We start from the raw sequence: 23,984 nt of genomic DNA, 5'->3' as shown, positions 1-23,984 counted from the left end.
CTTGGTCTGCTGTATGTGGGTGGTTCAGTGTGTGGGAGGATGTGTGTGTGAGCTCTTCCAAAGCCCATCTGGCATGTTCTGCTTTTATTACCAAGGTGTTTCTGTTTCCTCTGAAGGTGTTAGTTTAGGAGACCTGCTAGTCATTCCCTCCCTCCACCCAGCCCCAGTTCAAGGCTTTCTTCTTTCACAGACCGCCTGGCTATGGAGAGGAGAGTTGGCAGGTGTTTTCTCTTTCCAGCTCTCACCTCATGTTAACGAGATCAGTGTTGCGTTGAATGCACAAAACAGAGGGAACATTTTTAACAAAATCAAAAAATGGATACGTTCAGGTAGTACCGATCACAGTACCTCCAGATTTGACAACCTTGTTTAATAGCTAATCAATGATATTCATAGATCAATAAATTGCCAGGGAAGCTGTTTGGTGTCTTGACTTGGAAACAAACAGAAGCAAAATGGGCCAAAACCGGGAGGGTTCTACCTAAATTTGTCCAATAAGAAACACGTTTTTTCGTTGCAAAACGTTTTGTTACGTTGTGCACTACTGAACATGTCCTAGGTGCCTTTTAGAGCTGGGGCTAAAATGAGAGGCAATGTTTGAACATGTTAATGACATAATCTGTATAGTATCTGGGTGGGTAAGGAGTCATACAGTATCTCTGTTGAGAACAGAGACTTTCCTCCATTTAAAAATCACATTTAAGCAAGAATGGAATCTATATTTCGGTCCATATTTACTTTGAGTCAAATAAACTGTTTAGTCCTATATTTTACACAGAGCATGTGCTGTAGTTTCTGTATACAGTGGTACTTGGTTCTCTTATTGCATTCTAACTATATGCTCAGTAGCCTTGTCCTGTGTGTCCCCAGCCTTCATGCAGTGTTCCAGTGATGACACAGCCCCTGTCATTGTGTTTGTGTCCAAGATGTTTACAGTGGATGCCAAGGCCCTGCCTCAGAACAAACAGAGGTAAGTGTGCGCGCATGTGTGTATGCGTGTCTCTCTGCAGTTGTGTGTCAAATCAGAATACACACAGCAGACCCTAGACATCATGCAAAGGTACAGAAGGTGAGTGTGACTCTGTAGTACTGACACTAGATGGCGATCTTGTCTATGGGTTTTGTGATGTATGTATGTATGTATGTATATACTGTACCAGTCAAACGTTTGGACACCTACTCATTCAAGGTTTTTTCTTTATTTTTACTATTTTCTACATTGTAGAATAATAGTGAAGACATCAAAACTATGAAATAACACATATGGAATCATGTAGTGACCAAAAAAGTCTTAAACAAATCAAAATATATTTTATATTTGAGATTGTTCAAATAGCCACCCTTTGCCTTGATGACAGCTTTGCACACTCTTGGCATTCTCTCAACCAGCTTCATGAGGTAGTCACCTGGAATGCATTTCAATTAATAGGTGTGCCTTCTTAAAGTTAATTTGTGGAATTTATTTCCTTCTTAATGCGTTTGAGCCAATCAGTTGTGTTGTGACAAGGAAGGGGGGGTATACAGAAGATAGGCCTATTTGGTAAAAGACCAAGTCCATATTATGGCAAGAACAGCTCGAATAAGCAACGAGAAACGACAGGCCATCATTACTTTAAGACATGAAGGTCAGTCAATACAGAAAGTTTGAAGAACTTTTAAAGTTTCTTCCAGTGCAGTCGCAAAAACCATCAAGCGCTATGATGAAACTGGCTCTCATGAGGACCGCCACAGGAATGGAAGACCCAGAGTTCATTAGAGTTACCAGCCTCAGAAATTGCAGCCCAAATAAATGCTTCACACAGTTCAAGTAACAGACACATCTCAACATCAACTATTCAGAGGAGACTGTGTGAATCAGGCCTTCATGGTCGAATTGCTGCAAAGAAACCATTACTAAAGGACACCAATAAGAAGAAGAGACTTGCTTGGGCCAAGAAACACGAACAATGGAAATTAGACTGGTGGAAATGTCTCCTTTGGTCTGGAGTCCAAATTGGAGATTTTTGGCTCCAACCGCCGTGTCTTTGTGAGACGCGGTGTGGGTGAACAGATGATCTCCGCATGTGTATTTCCCACCGTAAAGCATGGAGGAGGAGGTGTTATGGTGTGGGGGTGCTTTGCTGGTGACACTGTCTGTGATTTATTTAGAATTCAAGGCACACTTAACCAGCATGGCTACCACAGCATTCTGCAGCAATACGCCATCCCATCTGGTTTGGGCATAGTGGGACTATCATTTGTTTTTCAACAGGACAATGACCCAACACACCTCCAGGCTGTGTAAGGGCTATTTTACCAAGAAGGAGAGTGATGGAGTGCTGCATCAGATGACCTGGCCTCCACAATCCCCCGACCTCAACCAAATTGAGATGGTTTGGGATGAGTCAGACCGCAGAGTGAAGGAAAAGCAGCCAACAAGTGCTCAGCATATGTGGGAACTCCTTCAAGACTGTTGGAAAAGCATTCCAGGTGAAGCTGGTTGAGAGAATGCCAAGAGTGTGCAAAGCTGTCATGGAGGCAAAGGGTGGCTATTTGAAGAATCTCAAATATAAAATATATTTTGATTTGTGTAACACTTTTTTGGTTACTACATGATTCCATATGTGTTATTTCATAGAAATGTAGAAAATAGTAAAAATAAAGAAAAACCCTTGAATAAGTGTAGGTGTGTCCAAACTTTTGACTGGTACTGTATATATGCATACATACAGTGAGGGAAAAAAGTATTTGATCCCCTGCTGATTTTGTACGTTTGCCCACTGACAAAGAAATGATCAGTCTATAATTTTAATGGTAGGTTTATTTGAACAGTGAGAGACAGAATAACAACAAAAAAATCCAGAAAAACGCATGTCAAAAATGTTATAAATTGATTTGCATTTTAATGAGGGAAATAAGTATTTGATCCCCTCTCAATCAGAAAGATTTCTGGCTCCCAGGTGTCTTTTATACAGGTAACGAGCTGCTCCTAATCTCAGCTCGTTACCTGTATAAAAGACACCTGTCCACAGAAGCAATCAATCAATCAGATTCCAAACTCTCCACCATGGCCAAGACCAAAGAGCTCTCCAAGAATGTCAGGGACAAGATTGTAGACCTACACAAGGCTGGAATGGGCTACAAGACCATCGCCAAGCAGCTTGGTGAGAAGGTGACAACAGTTGGTGCGATTATTCGCAAATGGAAGAAACACAGGATAACTGTCAATCTCCCTCGGCCTGGGGCTCCATGCAAGATCTCACGTCGTGGAGTTGTAATGATCATGGGAACGGTGAGGAATCAGCCCAGAACTACACGGGAGGATCTTGTCAATGATCTCAAGGCAGCTGGGACCATAGTCACCAAGAAAACAATTGATAACACACTACGCCGCGAAGGACTGAATTCCTGCAGCGCCCGCAAGGTCCCCCTGCTCAAGAAAGCACATATACAGGGCCGTCTGAAGTTTGCCAATGAACATCTGAATGATTCAGAGGAGAACTGGGTGAAAGTGTTGTGGTCAGATGAGACCAAAACCGAGCTCTTTGGCATCAACTCAACTCGCCGTGTGTGGAGGAGGAGGAATGCTGCCTATGACCCCAAGAACACCATCCCCACGTCAAACATGGAGGTGGAAACATTATGCTTTGGGGGTGTTTTTCTGCTAAGGGGACAGGACAACTTCACCGTATCAAAGGGACGATGGACGGGGCCATGTACTGTCAAATCTTGGGTGAGAACCTCCTTCCCTCAGCCAGGGCATTGAAAATGGGTCGTGGATGGGTATTCCAGCATGACAATGACCCAAAACACACGGCCAAGGCAACAAAGGAGTGGCTCAAGAAGAAGCACATTAAGGTCCTGGAGTGGCCTAGCCAGTCTCCAGACCTTAATCCCATAGAAAATCTGTGGAGGGAGCTGAATGTTTGAGTTGCCAAACGTCAGCCTCGAAACCTTAATGACTTGGAGAAGATCTGCAAAGAGGAGTGGGACAAAATCCCTCCTGAGATGTGTGCAAACCTGGTGGCCAACTACAAGAAAAGTCTGACCTCTGTGATTGCCAACAAGGGTTTTGCCACCAAGTACTAAGTCATGTTTTGCAGAGGGGTCAAATACTTATTTCCCTCATCAAAATGCAAATCAATTTATAACATTTTTGACATGCGTTTTTCTGGATTTTTTTGTTGTTTTTCTGTCTCTCACTGTTCAAATAAACCTACCATTAAAATTATAGACTGATCATGTCTTTGTCAGTGAGCAAATACTTTTTTCCCTCACTGTACAAACAGTGCCTTGCAAAAGTATTCATCCCCCTTGGTGTTTTTCCTATTTTGTTGCATTACAACCTGTAATTTAAATGGATTTTTATTTGGATTTCATGTAATGGACATATACAAAATAGTCCAAATTGTTGAAGTGAAATGAAAAAAATAACTTGTTTCAAAAGATTCTAAAAAATAAATAGTGGAAAAGTGGTGCGTGCATATGTTTTCACCCCCTTTGCTATGAAGCCCCTAAATAAGATCTGGTGCAACCAATTACCTTCAGACGTCACATAATTAGTTAAATAAAGTCCACCTGTGTGAAATCTGTGTCACATTATCTCAGTATATATACACCTGTTCTGAAAGGCCCCAGATTCTGCAACACCACTAAGCAAGGGGTACCACCAAGCAAGTGGCACCATGAAGACCAATGAGCTCTCCAAACAGGTCAGGGACAAAGTTTTGTAGAAGTACAGATCAGGGTTGGGTTATAAAAAAATATCTGAAACTTTGAACATCACACGGAGCACCATTTTTAAATCCATTATTAAAAAATGGAAAGAATATGGCACCACAACAAACCTGCCAAGAGAGGGCCGCGTCCACCAAAACTCACGGACCAGGCAAGGAGGGCATTAATCAGAGAGGCAACAAAGAGACCAAAGATAACCCTGAAGGAGCTGCAAAGCTCCACAGCGGAGATTGGAGTATCTGTCCATAGGACCACTTTAAGCCGTACATTCCACAGAGCTGGGCTTTACAGAAGAGTGGCCAGAAAAAGCCATTGCTTAAAGAAAAAAATAAACAAACGCGTTTGGTGTTTGCCAAAAGGCATGTGTGAGACTCCTCAAACATATGGAAGAAGGTACTGTGGTCAGATGAGACTAAAATTGAGCTTTTTGGCCATCAAGGAAAATGCTATGGCTGGCGCAAACCCAACACCTCTCATCACCCCGAGAACACCATCTCAACAGTGAAGCATGGTGGTGGCAGCATCATGCTGTGGGGATGTTTTTCATCGGCAGAGACTGGGAAACTGGTCAGAATTGAAGGAATGATGGATGGCGCTAAATTCAGGGAAATTCTTGAGGGAAACCTGTTTCAGTCTTCCAGAGATTTGAGACCGGGACGGAGGTTCACCTTCCAGCAGGACAATGACCCTAAGCATACTGCTAAAGCAACACTTGAGTGGTTTAAAGGGAAACATTTATGTCTTGGAATGACCTAGTCAAAGCCCAGACCTCAATCCAATTGAGAATCTGTGGTATGACTTAAAGATTGCTGTACACCAGCGGAACCCATCCAACTTGAAGGAGCTGGAGCAGTTTTGTCTTGAAGAATGGCCAAAAATCCCAGTGGCTAGATGTGCCAAGCTTATAGAGACATACCCCAAGAGACTTGCAGCTGTAATTGCTGCAAAAGGTGGCTCTACAAAATATTGACATTGGGGGGATGAATAGTTATGCACGCTGAAGTTTTCTGTTTTTTTTGTCTAATTTCTTGTTTATTTCACAAGAAAAAATAGGTAGGCATGTTGTGTAAATCAAATGATACAAACCCCCAAAAATCCATTTTAACTCCAGGCTGTAAGGCAACAAAATAGGAAAATTTCCAAGGGGGGTGAATACTTTCGCAAGCCACTGTACATACATACACTGTCTTCAACCTGGGAGTTCACATCAGCAACATAATAATGTCATTAAAGTACAACAAAGGGATCCTGCTCTACAGTAGAGCCGCCCCAGCACCCCAGTTGCTCCTCAGAAGCAGATGTTCACAGAAAACTGGGATGACAGCCGGCTGCCATTAGGGGTCCCAGTGTTATTTTAATGGCCGTGGCCTGTGAAGCACATGTTGAGGAAAATGTATAGGCAGGATGGATGATGTTTTTTCGTATTGTAGCACAATCCTCGATTTCCAGTTTTTCATTTTCACAGTGCTCTGGAATAGTTGTAGACCTGATTTAGAAGCTTGCCTGGCTCAATAAACCAATAGAAAAGTCCCAAAACTGCAAATCCATCTGGCGCTCCAGGCAGACTGAAACAAACGCTCAAAGTATTGGGAGATATGTTTGAAGTGTTTGAACCCAGGTCTTGTTGTAGATATGGATAGTTGTAAGTATTACATATTATGTCATGTTTTAGAAACAATTGGCTGACTTGTGATAACATTGTAGTACTATGGCGGCTTCTAACACATCATTTTGAAGATTTCACTTGAGATGATAGTGTTATGTGGGCGTTTCACCTTCCTTCGCTGAATGCACTTATTGTGTGCGTTTCCATAATAGCGTCTGCTAGGCTTGATGACCAGAATGTAAAGTGCTCCTGTGCTGTGCGGCTCCAGGAAGAGAGTGTGGCTACATCCCAAATGGCACTATATTCCCTTCATAGTGCACTACTTTGACCAGAGCACTATGGGCCCTGGTCAAAAGTAGTGCACTGAATAGGTTGCCATTTGGGATGCAGATTTGTGTGGCCTTCTCTACTGAAAGCTATTACAGCTCCCCCTTCAACAATAGAATTGAATTATAGTCATGTTATAATGTGATGGTGACTGTACAAATGGCTTTGTCGGCGTCCCAAATAGCACCCTATTCCCTACATAGTGCCCTACTTTTGACCAGGGCCCCTCTCTCTTTCTCTCTCTGTGTGTCTGTCTCTGTCTCTCTCTCGCTCTCTCTGTCTGTCTGCCTGTCTGTCTCTGTCTCTGTGTCGCTCTCTCGCATTAAAAATCCTTGTGAAATTCATATTTATAGGCTACATTCTTTCATAATTTTGTATCTGCCGTTAGTGCGTCGCCTAAGTTTAGGGCCAGTTGCCAAATGCTTTTGGGAACATGGACAGAAAAAGTTGACGTCGATCCACTGAGGCAAAAAGGTCAATAGAAGAACAGTAGCCTAATGTTTGGGAAGGATTTGGTGAGGTGGTAAAAGAGGATGATAGCAGTGCCGGTAGCGCTGAGCGATTAACCGACAATTAGTTTTTTTCCCTCGGTTATTAGGCCTAAACAACTAATTGACCGACATCGGTTCAATTACTTGAATTCCATTTTGTTCAGTTTTTTGTGAGCCCAATGCAACGTTTCTCTACAGAGAAGTCAAATAAGAAATCAAGTCAATAACTATGTGGGACGCTGGGCTGAAGGAAGTTGTAGTTTTCATTTAAGCAAATATTCAACCTAGTTCAGCTCCGAAACGTGGTAATTAACTACAATGACCATAATCCATTGCGCCTGTTTTTTCCGGCTCTGACAGAGACAGATCAGAGAGGAAGAGGCGAAGCGAGAGGTTTTACTCTCGCCAAAATCTGTCCAAAATAAGCCCAATCCGTTTCTATGGGCTTATTTTGGACCTAAGCTTGTTGCCTGCCTTCCCACCTTACACAAAGACTGCATGAGAGAGGAATCTACACAACACAACGATGAGCGGGACAGAGACAGTTTGTGAAAGTATATCTTATCTACTTTGAAGAACTTGTGAAATGATTTTGTTAGACAGCTCTGCAGCATACTTAGGCAGGCTAGCTAAATAGGATAACTAAAGACAGTACAGTATGGGGAGAACGGAGATAACGTTAGATGGTCTGGCTGGCTGACTGCTACTGCCTGAGCAGAGATGAGATGATGACTTTAAGGAAGGAAAAATAATAAAATAAAAAATTAAGTAGTATACACAACTGAAATATTATTGTCAATTTTTCAATTGATGTCTACCCAGTGGTTCCCAACCTTTTTTGGTTACTGTACCACCAACTGAATTTTGCTCTGCCTGGAGTACCCCCTCATGTGCATTTTACCAGTAGACCTATGGTCTCATGAGTCTTCTCAAGTACCCCCTGTGGATAGGCCACCCCGAGGGGTCCTAGAACCCCTGGTTGTGAACCACTGGTCTACCCAATGTGGACCTGACAGAGACAATGGGATATTTTCTTTGTTTTGGCAATAGAATGTTCACTATTTGGGGTTTTGGAATTTCTGTTAAAAAGCTCTAAAATCATTGTAATGTCATTATTAAATAATGGAAAAATATTGAAACCGAAATCATAATTATTTTTTTATAATCTAACCGAAACCGAACTGACCTAAAAAAGCGCTACTGTTCAGATAACTGATGGCATTTGGACATGTTGTACTGAAAATCTTTCCAGTTTTTTTATTTGTTATGCCTATTGCAATTTCTCCCCTGTCCCTAAATGTCTTTGCTGCCCGAGAGAAAACAGCTGACCCGTGCATCACTAACACACACACACACACACACACTGCATCATTGGTACAGGTTCATAAGCAAGCATTTCACTGTAAAGTCTACAGCAGTTGTATTCGGCACATGTAATAAATAACATTTGATTTGACACACATACATACATACATACATAAACACACACCCCTCTGTCTGTCTGTCTGTCTTACTCCCTCTTCTCTGTCTGACCTGGTATGATCCTCAGTGTCTCTGTGCCTCAGGTCTGTGGAGTAGAAAGAAACCCCCCCCCCCCCCCGGCAGGCAGACCTCATCTCTCTCTCTCTCTCTCCATTCACTTAACCCCCACAGGGTGCACTCTCTCTCTTTGTCTCTCTCTCTATCTTTGTGTCTGTCACTCTCACTTTCTCCTCTCCTCTGTCACAGTACCCGCCTGTAATTGCTGATTCTGCCATTAGACTGAGAGCGAAGTAGAGCCGAGAGCAGAGAGAGGGAGAGAGAGACCTTACTAGCCTGTATTAGTTCAGCAGGGGAGAGAGGATATGAGGCAGAGAGAGATGGAGAGAGACCTTACTAGCCTGTATTAGTTCAGCAGGGGAGAGAGAGGATATGAGGCAGAGAGAGAGAGACCTAACTAGCCTGTATTAGTTCAGCAGGGGAGAGAGGATATGAGGCAGAGAGAGAGAGAGACCTAACTAGCCTGTATTAGTTCAGCGGGGGGGAGAGAGGATATGAGGCAGAGAGAGAGAGAGACCTAACTAGCCTGTATTAGTTCAGCGGGGGGGGGAGAGGATATGAGGCAGAGAGAGAGAGAGAGACCTAACTAGCCTGTATTAGTTCAGCAGGGGAGAGAGGATATGAGGCAGAGAGAGAGAGAGACCTAACTAGCCTGTATTAGTTCAGCGGGGGGGAGAGAGGATATGAGGCAGAGAGAGAGAGAGACCTAACTAGCCTGTATTAGTTCAGCGGGGGAGAGAGAGGATATGAGGCAGAGAGAGAGAGAGAGAGACCTAACTAGCCTGTATTAGTTCAGCAGGGGAGAGAGGATATGAGGCAGAGAGAGAAGGAGAGACCTAACTAGCCTGTATTAGTTCAGCAGGGGAGAGAGGATATGAGGCAGAGAGAGAGAGAGACCTAACTAGCCTGTATTAGTTCAGCGGGGGGGAGAGAGGATATGAGGCAGAGAGAGAGAGAGACCTAACTAGCCTGTATTAGTTCAGCGGGGGAGAGAGAGGATATGAGGCAGAGAGAGAGAGAGACCTAACTAGCCTGTATTAGTTCAGCAGGGGAGAGAGAGGATATGAGGCAGAGAGAGGGAGAGAGACCTTACTAGCCTGTATTAGTTCAGCGGGGGAGAGAGAGGATATGAGGCAGAGAGAGAGAGAGAGACCTTACTAGCCTGTATTAGTTCAGCGGGGGAGAGAGAGGATATGAGGCAGAGAGAGAGAGACCTAACTAGCCTGTATTAGTTCAGCGGGGGAGAGAGAGGATATGAGGCAGAGAGAGGGAGAGAGAGACCTTACTAGCCTGTATTAGTTCAGCGGGGGGGAGAGAGGATATGAGGCAGAGAGAGATAGAGAGACCTAACTAGCCTGTATTAGTTCAGCGGGGGAGAGAGAGGATATGAGGCAGAGAGAGAGAGAGAGACCTAACTAGCCTGTATTAGTTCAGCGGGGGAGAGAGAGGATATGAGGCAGAGAGAGAGAGAGAGACCTAACTAGCCTGTATTAGTTCAGCGGGGGGGAGAGAGGATATGAGGCAGAGAGAGAGAGACCTAACTAGCCTGTATTAGTTCAGCAGGGGAGAGAGAGGATATGAGGCAGAGAGAGATAGAGACCTAACTAGCCTTTATTAGTTCAGCAGGGGGGAGAGGGGATATGAGGCAGAGAGAGATAGAGAGACCTAACTAGCCTTTATTAGTTCAGCGGGGGGGAGAGGGGATATGAGGCAGAGAGAGAGAGAGAGACCTAACTAGCCTGTATTAGTTCAGCGGGGGGGAGAGAGGATATGAGGCAGAGAGAGATGGAGAGAGACCTAACTAGCCTGTATTAGTTCAGCGGGGGAGAGAGAGGATATGAGGCAGAGAGAGAGAGAGAGACCTAACTAGCCTGTATTAGTTCAGCGGGGGGGAGAGAGAATATGAGGCAGAGAGAGAGAGAGAGAGAGACCTAACTAGCCTGTATTAGTTCAGCGGGGGGGAGAGAGGATATGAGGCAGAGAGAGAGAGACCTAACTAGCCTGTATTAGTTCAGCGGGGGAGAGAGAGGATATGAGGCAGAGAGAGGGAGAGAGAGAGACCTAACTAGCCTGTATTACTTCAGCGGGGGGGGAGAGGATATGAGGCAGAGGGAGAGAGAGAGACCTAACTAGCCTGTATTAGTTCAGCGGGGGAGAGAGAGGATATGAGGCAGAGAGAGAGAGAGAGAGAGACCTAACTAGCCTGTATTAGTTCAGCAGGGGAGAGAGAGGATATGAGGCAGAGGGAGGGAGAGAGAGAGACCTAACTAGCCTGTATTACTTCAGCGGGGGGGGAGAGGATATGAGGCAGAGGGAGAGAGAGAGACCTAACTAGCCTGTATTACTTCAGCGGGGGGGAGAGGATATGAGGCATAGAGAGAGAGAGAGACCTAACTAGCCTGTATTAGTTCAGCGGGGGGGAGAGAGGATATGAGGCAGAGAGAGAGGGAGAGAGACCTAACTAGCCTGTATTAGTTCAGCAGGGGAGAGAGAGGATATGAGGCAGACGGAGTGTTAGATGATGAGATAGAAGGATGTTAGGGTAGAGGAAACATGTCATCCCACAGTATGCTACAGTAGAAAAGGCCTGGCCAACATCAGCCTAATGATCCAGCCAGGAACCCTTCCTTCCCCTGATGGCTGCCACCTGCTGCAGTAGCACACACACGCTGCAGGCATATCCCAGGCCACCCATGGACTAGCTGGGGCCATCGACAATTACTGTACATACCACAGCTTTTCTCTCATCAGATCCATACTGTATCACCTCAGGCATATATATTTGGCCACCTGTGGGCTAGCATGGTTCTTTGAAGCTGTGCATATCACTTCAGGCATATCTCTGGCCACCACTGGCTTACTCTGCCATTGATGCTGTCCCTAGTTCAGCACTCCTACTCTGAGACGCTTGATAAATACAGGCCCAGAGTTGTAACCTGACCAGGAAAACCCCTGGTCCCTAATGTTAAGAACTACAAATACCAAAGCATCTGTGTCTTGTTTCTCTTGACACACATTTGGGACAGATCTGGGATCGGCTTTGGTATATAGTGCACTACCTTTGACTGGTGGTGTTAGGTTGTATATGCCAAATGTACAGTACAAATATCAGGTATATTTTATATGATATTTTATATGTTTATGAGTAGTCTGTTGCAGATGGTACATGTTTGTGTTTTACATGAATAGCCTGTCGTGTCAATGCAGACACTTTGAACAATTTCCTTTTTTTGGCTGTTTCAGATACTATAGTGTGTGTCTATTTCCCTTCTCTATCTCTCTCTCTCTCTCTCTCTCCTCTCTTTCAGTTTCTCTTTCTGATTTAGCTTCAGGGGGTTCCTGGCTGACACTCCTACATGCCTCCACAGCTATGGTTATGCTTTGTTACCATGGCACCCATCATCAATTTAGGTCTCAGTAGTAGTTCTGAGACTGCTCGTAGGAGTATGAGGGCAATTTCTCTCTTTCTGTTTCTATTTCTCTCTACACCACGTTCTTTCTCTCTCTCTTTCTGTTTCTCTCTCCCTCTCGTTCTGTGACCTCTCTCCCTCTCATTCTCTGACTCTCTCTCTCCTCATTCTCTGACCTCTCTCTCCCTCTCGTTCTGTGACCTCTCTCTCCCTCTCGTTCTGTGACCTCTCCCTCTCGTTCTCTGACTCTCTCTCCCTCTCGTTCTGAGACTCTCTCCCTCTCGTTCTCTGACTCTCTCTCCCTCTCGTTCTCTGACTCTCTCTCCCTCTCGTTCTCTGACTCTCTCTCCCTCTCGTTCTGACTCCCTCTCTCTCCCTCTCGTTCTGTGACCTCTCTCCCTCTCGTTCTCTGACCTCGCTCTCTCTCTCCCTCTCGTTCTGTGACCTCTCTCTCCCTCTCGTTTTGTGACCTCTCTCCCGCTCGTTTTGTGACCTCTCTCCCTCTCGTTCTGTGACCTCTCTCCCTCTCGTTCTGTGACCTCTCTCTCCCTCTCGTTCTGTGACCTCTCTCTCTCTCCCTCTCGTTCTGTGACCTCTCTCTCTCACTCGCTCTCTCCCCCTTGTTCTCTGACGTCTCTCTCTCGTTCTCTGACCTCTCTCTCTCTCGTTATCTGACCTCTCTTTTTCCCTCTCTCTCTCTCTCTCCCCCCTCATTCTGACCTCTCTCTCTCTCTCTCTCTCTCTCTCTCTCTCTCTCTCTCTCTCTCTCTCTCCTTCTCTCTCTCTTCCCCTGGTTCTCTGACCTCTCTCTCTCCCTCTCGTTCTCTGACGTTTCTCCCTCTCTCTCTCTCCCTCTCATTCTCTGACCTCTCTCCCTCTCTCTCTCCTTCTCTCTCTGACCTCTCTCTCTCTCCAAACAGTCTTGACCTGGTGTTTAAATGTCCTCACGTCTGATTGGCTGGTGATGTCAGTGGATTTTATTAATGGCTCTGGCCAGTTGGTAGGCAGAATACACACACATACGCATGCACAACACAAAGACACACACAAACACACACACACTAAAACATCCCTCTCTTATTAACAGTATAAGGAACATAGATGTGCTATGATATATGTTTTTTTATCAAGGCAGCAGTCATCCTGTAAACTCATTGTTTCATAATTTATAAGAGTTAGCAAAATATCTGTAACAGAACTTGGAAAGTTTCATCATGGAACAACAAGACTGTTGACTTAACAAATGAACCAATTTACAAAAGACTGAAAACCAATATATTCTGTTTTCAATTCCTGTAGAATCTTGCAAGTGGGACAAAAGCAGAATTTGAAGTTTATCCCAATAGCACATGCAGCGCAAAGACTAAGAAGCAAAGTCAGACTTCAACCAACCATCCAAAGCGTTCCAGTATGGATGAAGGGCTGATGTCAACGCAGAAAGCAAATACACATTGTGCTCTCGAGACATTTTTATGCCCTCCTAAAATGGAAAGACACTGCAATCAAAATCCTCAGCATGGTACGATGCTGATGAAGTCTGTTTCGCCAACAGCTTTAGTATCAATATATTGTCTCGTTTTCCACATATTCAAAAAATAGTTTTTACACACACACACACACAGCTTATAACACACTTTAAAGGCTTGTGGTTTTGAGAGAAACCTGCTTTAATGTTGAGAAGCTTGCGAAGCCATTACTTTATAACCACAGCAACGGAGGCCAGAGACCACAACGCATGTCTTTCCCATTATTGCCCATGAGCGACTGATTTGACCTCATCTAGAAAAACACTGCAGCTCCGCTGTGGTCGCTTTGTTAAAGAATGTAGCTACGCAGTATGCTTATAAATGCAACGGGATGGAATTGTTGAACGTCGAGGAAATAAGTGAATCTCTGGTGAAATGGAATAAGAGGGTGATGAGAGAGTGTGTGTGTGTGTGTTTTTTTATTTTTTATTATTTTATTTTTATTGTCATTTAGCAGACGCTCTTATCCAGAGCGACTTACAGTTAGTGAGTGCATACATTCTTTTTAATACTGGCCCCCCATCGGAATTGAACCCACAACCCTGGCGTTGCAAACGCCATGCTCTACCAACTGAGCTATATCCCTGCCGGCCATTCCCTCCCCTACCCTGGACGACACTGGGCCAATTGTGCGCTGCCCCATGGGTCTCCCAGTCGCGGCCGGCTACGACAGAGCCTGGATTCGAACCAGGATCTCTAGTGGCACAGCTAGCACTGCGATGCAGTGCCTTAGACCACTGCGCCACTCGGGAGACTAGCAAGACTAAACTCTTTTGCATGAGTGTGTGTGTGCAGTGCACGCAGGTATGCACAGTGCATTCGGAAAATTATCCAGACCCCTTGACTTTTTCCACATTTTGTTACGTTAAAGCCTTATTCTAAAGTTAATAAAATTGGTTTATTTCCTCATCAATCTAGACACAATACCCCATAATGACAAAGCATTATGTATTCAGACCCTTTACTCAGTACTTTGTTGAAGCACCTTTGGCAGTGATTACAGCCTCGAGTCTTCTTGGGTATGACGCTACAAGCTTGGCACACCTATATTTGGGGAGTTTCTCCCATTCTTCTGTACAGATAGTCTCAAGCTCTTTCAGGTTGGATGGGGAGCGTTGCTGCACAGCTATTTTCAGGTCTCTCCAGAGATGTTCGATCGGGTTCAAGTCCGGGCTCTGTCTGGGCCACTCAAGGACATTCAGAGACTTGTCCCGAAGCCATTCCTGTGTTGTCTTGGCTGTGTGCTTAGGGTCGTTGTCCTATTGGAAGGTGAACCTTCGCCCAGTCTGAGATCCTGAGCTCTGGAGCAGGTTCTCATCAAGGATCTCTCTGTACTTTGCTCCGTTCATCTTTGCCTCGATCCTGACTAGTCTCCCAGTCCCCAGCAGCTGAAAAACATCCCCACAGCATGATGCTGCCACCACCATGCTTCACCGTAGGGATGGTACCAGGACGTACCTCCAGACGTGACGCTTGGCATTCAGGCCAAAGAGTTCAGTCTTGCTATCATCAGACCAGAAAATCTTGTTTCTCATGGTCTGAGAGTCTTTAGGTGCCTTTTGACAAACTCCAAACAGGCTGTCATGTGCCTTTTACTGAGGAGTGGCTTCCGTCTGTCTGGTCAATCTACCATAAAGGCCTGATTGGTGGAGTGCTGCAGAGATGGTTGCCACTGTGTTCTTGGGGACCTTCAATGCTGTAGATATTTTTACTTATGTAAATAAGGTATTTCTGTTTTTGAATTCTAATACATTAGCAAAAATGTCTAAAACCCTGTTTTCGCTTTGTCATTATGGGGTATTGTGTGTAGATTGATGAGGATTATTATTTATTTAATCAATTTTAGAATAATGCTGTAACGTAACAAATTGTGGAAAAAGTCAAGGGGTCTGAATACTTTCCGAAGGCACTGTATGTGTGTTGTTCGAAAGAGTGTGTGTGTGTGTGTGTAGGGTTACAAATTGCATAAGGAGTCACACTCACACTAAAAGCAGAAGTCAGAGCTTAGCAGCATTCCACAAGTAGTCCTTCAGTACAGTACATTGTTCAATTTCTCCCATGTTGCGGTCTTCTTGGAAAGCCTGTATTCGTTTAGGCCCGTTTTTGTCTAATTTATACAAAACGTAATCAACCTGCCCCCCCCCCCCCCCTATAGTCATTGTGAATCAGCAGAGCTTGTTTTATTCTTAGGATGTATCCCAAATGGCACCCTATTCCATATGGGCCCTGGTAAAAATTAGTGCACTATATAGGGAATAGGGTGCCATTTTGGACTAAACCTAAAATTAGGGGATAGCGTAAGCGGTCGGTCATCAGGGAGCTTAACTTGTGTGGACGGCCACTGCTGTCAATCATGGCTTCCAGCTGTATCGATGTAGTCACTATGGTCGCTTTGAAGCTCTCTCACACACACATACACACACACACACACCACTCACCGCAATGACTCTGCAGGGTGCGATTTCAAACGACACCCCCACGTGCCATGGGTTTGTGGCGACCAGAGCAATTTTAGAGTAATTGTTATTCTGTTTTTCCAGCTTGGCCCGGAGGCACCACCTATGTTGTCGTAATTGGTCAAATTTAACCTTTGCATATTTTCCATCGTCGGTAGGTAATTAGAACATAGTTTCTCAGTGAGGGAAGTTAACCATAATGTGATGACAGGAAATGGTAGTTTGAGGTACAAACCTGACCTCCTGACATCCCAAATGGCACCCTATTCCCTAGTGCACTACTTTTGACCAGAGCCCTAGTGCCATATAACTATTGCTGTACACACCTTTTCTATTCACATACTGTCCATACTGTCTGTGCACACCATTCACATATACAAATATACTATATATATTAATTCAAGGGTTTTTCTTTATTTTTTACTATTTTCTACATTGCAGAATAATAGTGAAGACATCAAAACTATGAAAATCACATATGGAATCATGTAGTAAACAAAAAAGTGTTAAACAAATCAAAATATATGTTATATTTGAGATTCTTCAAATATCCACCCTTTTGCTTGATGACAGCTTTGCACACTCTTGGCATTCTTTCAACCATCTTCACCTGGAATGCTTTTCCAACAGTCTTGAAGGAGTTCCCACATATGCTGAGCACTTGTTGGCTGCTTTTTCTTCACTCTGCTGTCCGACTCATCCCAAACCATCTCAATTGGGTTGAGGTCGGGGGATTGTGGAGGCCAGGTCATCTGATGCAGCACTCCATCACTCTCCTTCTTGGTAAAATAGCCCTTACACAGCCTGGAGGTGTGTTGGGTCATTGTCCTGTTGAAAAACAAATGATAGTCCCACTAAGCCCAAACCAGATGGGGTGGCGTGTCGCTGCAGAATGCTGTGGTAGCCATGCTGGTTAAGTGTGCCTTGAATTCTAAATAAATCACAGACAGTGTCACCAGCAAAGCACCTCCGCACCTCCTCCTCCATGCTTTACAGTGGGAAATACACATGCGGAGATCATCCGTTCACCAACACCACGTCTCACGAAGACACGGCGGTTGGAACAAAAAATCTCCAGTTTGGACTCTCTTCTTCTTATTGGTGTCCTTTAGTAGTGGTTTCTTTGCAGCAATTGGACCATGAAGGCCTGATTCACACAGTCTGTTCTGAACAGTTGATGTTGAGATGTGTCTGTTACTTGATCTCTGTGAAGCATTTATTTGGGCTGCAATTTCTGAGGCTGGAACTCTAATGAACTTATCCTCTGCAGCAGAGGTAACTCTGGGTCTTCCATTCCTGTGGCGATCCTCATGAGGGCCAGTTTCATCATAGCGCTTGATTGTTTTTTGTGACTGCACTTGAAGAAACTTTCAAAGTTCTTGAAATGTTCCATATTGACTGACCTTCATGTCTTAAATGATGGACTGTCGTTTCTCTTTGCTTATTTGAGCTGTTCTTGCCATAATATGGACTTTTACCAAATAGGGCTATCTTCTGTATACCCCCCCTACCTTGTCACAACACAACTGATTGGCTCAAACGCATTAAGAAGGAAAGAAATTCCACAAATTAACTTTTAAGAAGGCACGTGTTAATTGAAATGCATTCCAGGTTACTACCTCATGAAGCTGGTTGAGAGAATGCCTTGAGCGTGCAAAGTTGTCATCAAGGCAAAGGGTGGCTATTTGAAGAATCTCAAATATAAAACATATTTGGATTTGTTTAACACAATTTTTTGGTTACTACGTGATTCCATTTGTGTTATTTCATAGTTTTGATGTCTTCGATATTATTCTACAATGTAGAAAATAGTAAAAAATTATGAAAAACCCTTGAATGAGTAGGTGTTGTAAAACTTTTGACCGGTAGTGTATATGTATTCCGGACTCTAACATTGCTCATTCTGATAGGTCTTCATTTCTTGTTTTCTATTATTATAATTTTGGGGATTATGTGTGTGTTGCTAGATATTGTTGCACTGTTGGAGCTAGAAACACAAGCATTCCGCTTCACCTGTGATAACATCTGCAAAACTGTGTACGCGACCAATAAACTTTTGATTTGATTTGAAGTAGTGTACCAAATATGGAATAGGGTGCCATTTGGGACGCAGTCCATAGCCACAACCACAGGCTTGATACTAGATCATTTTATTCCTATTAATCATTTTAATCCCAGATTGGAGTGCTGCAAAGAGATGTAAGTCTCAATGTGACTTCTCTGGTTAAATAAAGGCAGAATCAAATAAAACAGAGCGGTGCTAGCTTCTAGGCTATGCTACCCTGCTAGAAAGACTTGGTTTAGTGGGTTGTTACATTTCTTTTTGATGTGTCATGTCTAATATCATGTGTAGTCATTGGCCCAAACCATGGACAGTGTTCAGTAGGGCACACTGTAGCAAAACGTTTTGCAACGGAACATTTTCAAAACATTTTCCACCTACTGAACAGGAGGACCCTGGCTTGTGTGTTTGTGTGTGTGTGTCTACAGGCCGTTGACCCAGGAGGAGATGGCCCAGCGCAGGGAGCTGGCCAGACAGAGACACACTGAGAGACTGGCAGCCAATCAGCAGACGGAAAGCGGGGAGGGAAATGCCCACTCAGGAAGTACAACACCCGCAACCACCCCTGGTGGAGACAGCAGCATAGGCAAGTGTCTATCTCTCTGTATCTCTCTCTATCTCTTTCCCTCCCTCCCTCCCTCCCATCGTACCTTGCTAAAACCCCAACCCCTAGCCTTTTCCTAGTAATGTGGAAGCTCTGGCCAGTACCAATAACCACTATCTTCATGATGATACCACTGATACCAATGTGTGTGTCTCCATTGTCTTCCTTGACATGCAGGTAGTGAGGGTGTCTCAGGCCAGATGCAGGCCCTGCCTCTGAAGGCTAAACCGGAGGAGGAGGGGAAGGAGACGTTTGTAGCCTTCGCCAGAGTCTACAGCGGGGTGGTCCGTAGAGGACAGAAGGTGTTTGTGCTGGGGCCCAAGTACGACCCTGCACAAGGCCTGCGCATGGTAAAGATGTACACACTTACAGACACACACACACACTCAGGCACACACACACACACACTCAGGCACACTCAGGCATGCAGATACGCACGCACACACACACACTGCAGAGGCACAAAACCCATTTTCTGCTCAATTTGCAATATTCCCTGGACAAAACAATTACTGTTCAAAAGATGAACCCAAATGCTATTTGTTCAAAGAGCAACAATCATAAAGGTTCTGCGTGTTTGTTTCTGTCTCAAGATGTGTGTTCCAAGGTTAAAGATAACCATTGACTTCTATGATGAGGGCTGTGTGCCTCTGGGGCCTGGTCAAAAGTAGTGCACTATATAGGGAGTCCTTTTATTATTGATGCCTCGTCCCTCCTGGCTCCAATAGCAGTACTACTAACAAACAATATAGTTATTGCTTTGCCAATCCAATATCACACTACCAATGTACTGGATGATTGGCTCTAATGCTCTAGAGATCACATTTTCTCTCTCTGTTTCGCTCTCTCTTTCTTTCTTTCTCAAATCAAATCACATTTTATTTTTCATATGCGCCGAATACAACAGGAATACAACCTTACCGTGAAATGCTTACTTACAAGCCCTTAACCAACAATGCTCTCTCTCTCTCTCTCTCTCTCTCTCAATTAAAGTCACTTTATTGGCATGACGTAACAATGTACATATTGCCAAAGCTTACTTTGGATATTTACACTATTAACATAATTAAAATAATAATAATCAATATTGTCAACGGGACAACAGTAACAACAATAACCAAGGGTCAAAATAACCATTGAACAATAACAATATAGAGGACAGTGCAGGTTGGTTGGTCTGTCAGACACTGTCCCTCATCTTATGGCAGGCAGCAATGTAGTGTGCTGCCAACCCACAGCTCTCTGTGTCCTCCCCCAACAGGACGGGTAGCCTATTCTCATCAGAGAGGTCTTTGAAACCTTGAAAAACTGTTTCAAATTTGGGGAAATGACACACACTAATTGTTTTATATTTTTTACATTTTGTCAGGAAATGCAGCTCTGTCTCAGGTTCTGCTGTGGTGCAGTGGTTGCACAGCCTTTCCTCTACAGGGAGCCAGGTTTTCCTGTGTCTACCCTTCTCAATGGCAAGGCTGTGCTCACTAAGCCTGTACTTTGTCAAGGTTTTTCTAAGGTTTTGATCAGTAACCATGGTCAAATAGTTAGCCACGGTGTACTGTCGATTTAGGGCCAGATAGCACTGCATTTTACTTTGTGCTCTCTCTCTCTCTCTCTCTCTCTCTCTCTCTCCCTCTATGTCTCTCTCTCTCTCTCCCCTCCATCTTCCTCTCCTCTCTCTCTCCCTCTCTGTCTCTCTCTCTCGCTCCCCTCCATCTTCCTCTCCTCTCTCTCTCCCCCTCTCTGTCAGCTCCCAGAGGGCAGTACTAGTGTGAGTGACTGTCTCCCTCCTGTCCCTCACCTGGCCTGCTGCACCATGGACAGCCTCTACCTGCTGATGGGCCGAGAGCTGGAGGAACTAGAAGAGGTGCCGTCAGGAAACGTACTGGGTACGTACTCAAACACCTACACCTACTTGTAGCGAATGGTCTTTTGAAAGTTTCATGCATAATAGGACATTAACTTGTGTTATTCAATGTTATTTTTACTGCATGAATAAAGACGAAAGTTATATCTTTCAGAGTACTTTTAAAGGCCCAGTGCAGTCAAAAACGTGATTTTTCCTGTGTTTTATATATATTTCCACACTATGAGGTTGGAATAATACTGTGAAATTGTGAAAAAGATGGTCATGCCCTTTTAGTGAAAAGATTTCTGCCTGTTTTGGTGGGGGGGGTAAGTATTCAGACCCCTTGACTTTTTCCACATTTTGTTACATTACAGCCTTATTCTAAAATGGATTAAAAAAATTAAAAATCCTCAGCAATCTACACACAATACCTCATAATGACAAAGCTAAAACAGGTTAAATTTTTTTTGCAAATGTATTAAATATAACAAACAGAAATACCTTATTTACCTAAGTATTTAGACCCTTTGCTATGAGACTCGAAATTGAGCTATGGTGCATCCTGTTTCCATTGATCATTCTTGAGATGTTTTTACAACTTGATTAGAGTCCATCTGTGGTAAATTCAATTGATTGGACATGATTTGGAAAGGTACACAGTTGACGGTGCATGTCAGAGCAAAAACCAAGCCATGAGGTCGAAGGAATTGTACGTAGAGCTCCGAGACAGGATTGTGTCGAAGCACAGATCTGGGGAAGGGTACCAAAAAATGTCTGCTGCATTGAAGGTCCACAAGAACACAGTGGCCTCCATCATTCTTAAATGGAAGAAGTTTGGAACCACCAAGACTCTTCCTAGAGCTGGCCGCCCGGCCAAACTGAGCAATCGGGGGAGAAGGGCCTTGGTCAGGAAGGTGGCCAAGAACCCGATGGTCACTCTGACAGAGCTCTAGAGTTCCTCTGTGGAGATGGGAGTGTGTGATCACTTTGTGTGTGTGTGATCACTTTGTGTGTGTGTGTGATCACTTTGTGTGTGTGTGTGTAATCACTTTGCAGATCTCTACATTCAGTTACTGAAAGGGAAGCTTTTTGCTTTGCCTATACTATGAGGTCATTATGAAATAGACATGCGTTAGCCATGTTGACTGGACTGTACAGCAGCTGTCTAACACCCTTATCGTGGAGAAGACCATTCATAATGTAGTTGTCCTGTCAGCACCAGGCTACACATCCAGTTCATCATGTAGTTGACCTGTCAGCACCAGGCTACACATCCAGTTCATAATGTAGTTGTCCTGTCAGCACCAGGCTACACATCCAGTTCATCATGTAGTTGACCTGTCAGCACCAGGCTACACATCCAGTTCATAATGTAGTTGTCCTGTCAGCACCAGGCTACACATCCAGTTCATAATGTAGTTGTCTTGTCAGCACTAGGCTACACATCCAGTTTATAATGTAGTTGTCTTGTCAGCACCAGGCTACACATCCAGTTCATAATGTAGTTGACCTGTCAGCACCAGGCTACACATCCAGTTCATAATGGAGTTGTCCTGTCAGCACCAGGCTACACATCCAGTTCATAATGTAGTTGTCCTGTCAGCACCAGGCTACACATCCAGTTCATAATGTAGTTGTCTTGTCAGCACTAGGCTACACATCCAGTTCATAATGTAGTTGTCCTGTCAGCACCAGGCTACACATCCAGTTCATAATGTAGTTGTCTTGTCAGCACTAGGCTACACATCCAGTTTATAATGTCGTTGTCTTGTCAGCACTAGGCTACACATCCAGTTCATAATGTAGTTGTCCTGTCAGCACCAGGCTACACATCCAGTTCATAATGTAGTTGACCTGTCAGCACCAGGCTACACATCCAGTTCATCATGTAGTTGTCTTGTCAGCACTAGGCTACACATCCAGTTCATAATGTAGTTGTCCTGTCAGCACCAGGCTATACATCCAGTTCATAATGTAGTTGTCCTGTCAGCACCAGGCTACACATCCAGTTCATAATGTAATTGTCTTGTCAGCACTAGGCTACACATCCAGTTTATAATGTAGTTGACCTGTCAGCACCAGGCTACACATCCAGTTCATCATGTAGTTGTCTTGTCAGCACTAGGCTACACATCCAGTTCATAATGTAGTTGACCTGTCAGCACCAGGCTACACATCCAGTTCATAATGTAGTTGTCCTGTCAGCACCAGGCTACACATCCAGTTCATAATGTAGTTGTCCTGTCAGCACTAGGCTACACATCCAGTTCATCATGTAGTTGTCTTGTCAGCACCAGGCTACACATCCAGTTCATAATGTAGTTGTCCTGTCAGCACCAGGCTACACATCCAGTTCATAATGTAGTTGTCTTGTCAGCACTAGGCTACACATCCAGTTCATAATGTAGTTGTCTTGTCAGCACCAGGCTACACATCCAGTTCATAATGGAGTTGTCCTGTCAGCACCAGGCTACACATCCAGTTCATAATGTAGTTGTCCTGTCAGCACCAGGCTACACATCCAGTTCATAATGTAGTTGTCTTGTCAGCACTAGGCTACACATCCAGTTCATAATGTAGTTGTCCTGTCAGCACTAGGCTACACATCCAGTTCATCATGTAGTTGACCTGTCAGCACCAGGCTACACATCCAGTTCATAATGTAGTTGTCCTGTCAGCACCAGGCTACACATCCAGTTCATAATGTAGTTGTCTTGTCAGCACTAGGCTACACATCCAGTTTATAATGTAGTTGTCTTGTCAGCACCAGGCTACACATCCAGTTCATAATGTAGTTGACCTGTCAGCACCAGGCTACACATCCAGTTCATAATGGAGTTGTCCTGTCAGCACCAGGCTACACATCCAGTTCATAATGGAGTTGTCCTGTCAGCACCAGGCTACACATCCAGTTCATAATGTAGTTGTCTTGTCAGCACTAGGCTACACATCCAGTTCATAATGTAGTTGTCCTGTCAGCACCAGGCTACACATCCAGTTCATAATGTAGTTGTCTTGTCAGCACTAGGCTACACATCCAGTTTATAATGTACTTGTCTTGTCAGCACTAGGCTACACATCCAGTTCATAATGTAGTTGACCTGTCAGCACCAGGCTACACATCCAGTTCATCATGTAGTTGTCTTGTCAGCACTAGGCTACACATCCAGTTCATAATGTAGTTGTCCTGTCAGCACCAGGCTATACATCCAGTTCATAATGTAGTTGTCCTGTCAGCACCAGGCTACACATCCAGTTCATAATGTAATTGTCTTGTCAGCACTAGGCTACACATCCAGTTTATAATGTAGTTGACCTGTCAGCACCAGGCTACACATCCAGTTCATCATGTAGTTGTCTTGTCAGCACTAGGCTACACATCCAGTTCATAATGTAGTTGA

General features: G+C 44.3%; 1 protein-coding gene across 1 annotated transcript in view; it reads left to right on the top strand.

The window, feature by feature from the left end:
* Window positions 1–23,984, top strand: part of LOC311125846 (elongation factor-like GTPase 1) — a 95,023-nt gene that overhangs the window by 8,984 nt on the left and 62,055 nt on the right. Inside the window, exons 11-14 of the mRNA XM_084199875.1 lie at window positions 871–970; window positions 18,562–18,723; window positions 18,919–19,087; window positions 20,485–20,623. Coding sequence (XP_084056001.1) covers window positions 871–970; window positions 18,562–18,723; window positions 18,919–19,087; window positions 20,485–20,623 — 570 coding nt within the window. The remainder of the gene's footprint in view (window positions 1–870; window positions 971–18,561; window positions 18,724–18,918; window positions 19,088–20,484; window positions 20,624–23,984) is intronic.

This window comes from Coregonus lavaretus (genome assembly GCF_964263955.1).
Source record: "Coregonus lavaretus genome assembly, contig: HAP1_SCAFFOLD_1280, whole genome shotgun sequence".
Lineage (NCBI taxonomy): Eukaryota > Metazoa > Chordata > Actinopteri > Salmoniformes > Salmonidae > Coregonus > Coregonus lavaretus.
This window is presented reverse-complemented; position numbering and strand designations above follow the sequence as displayed.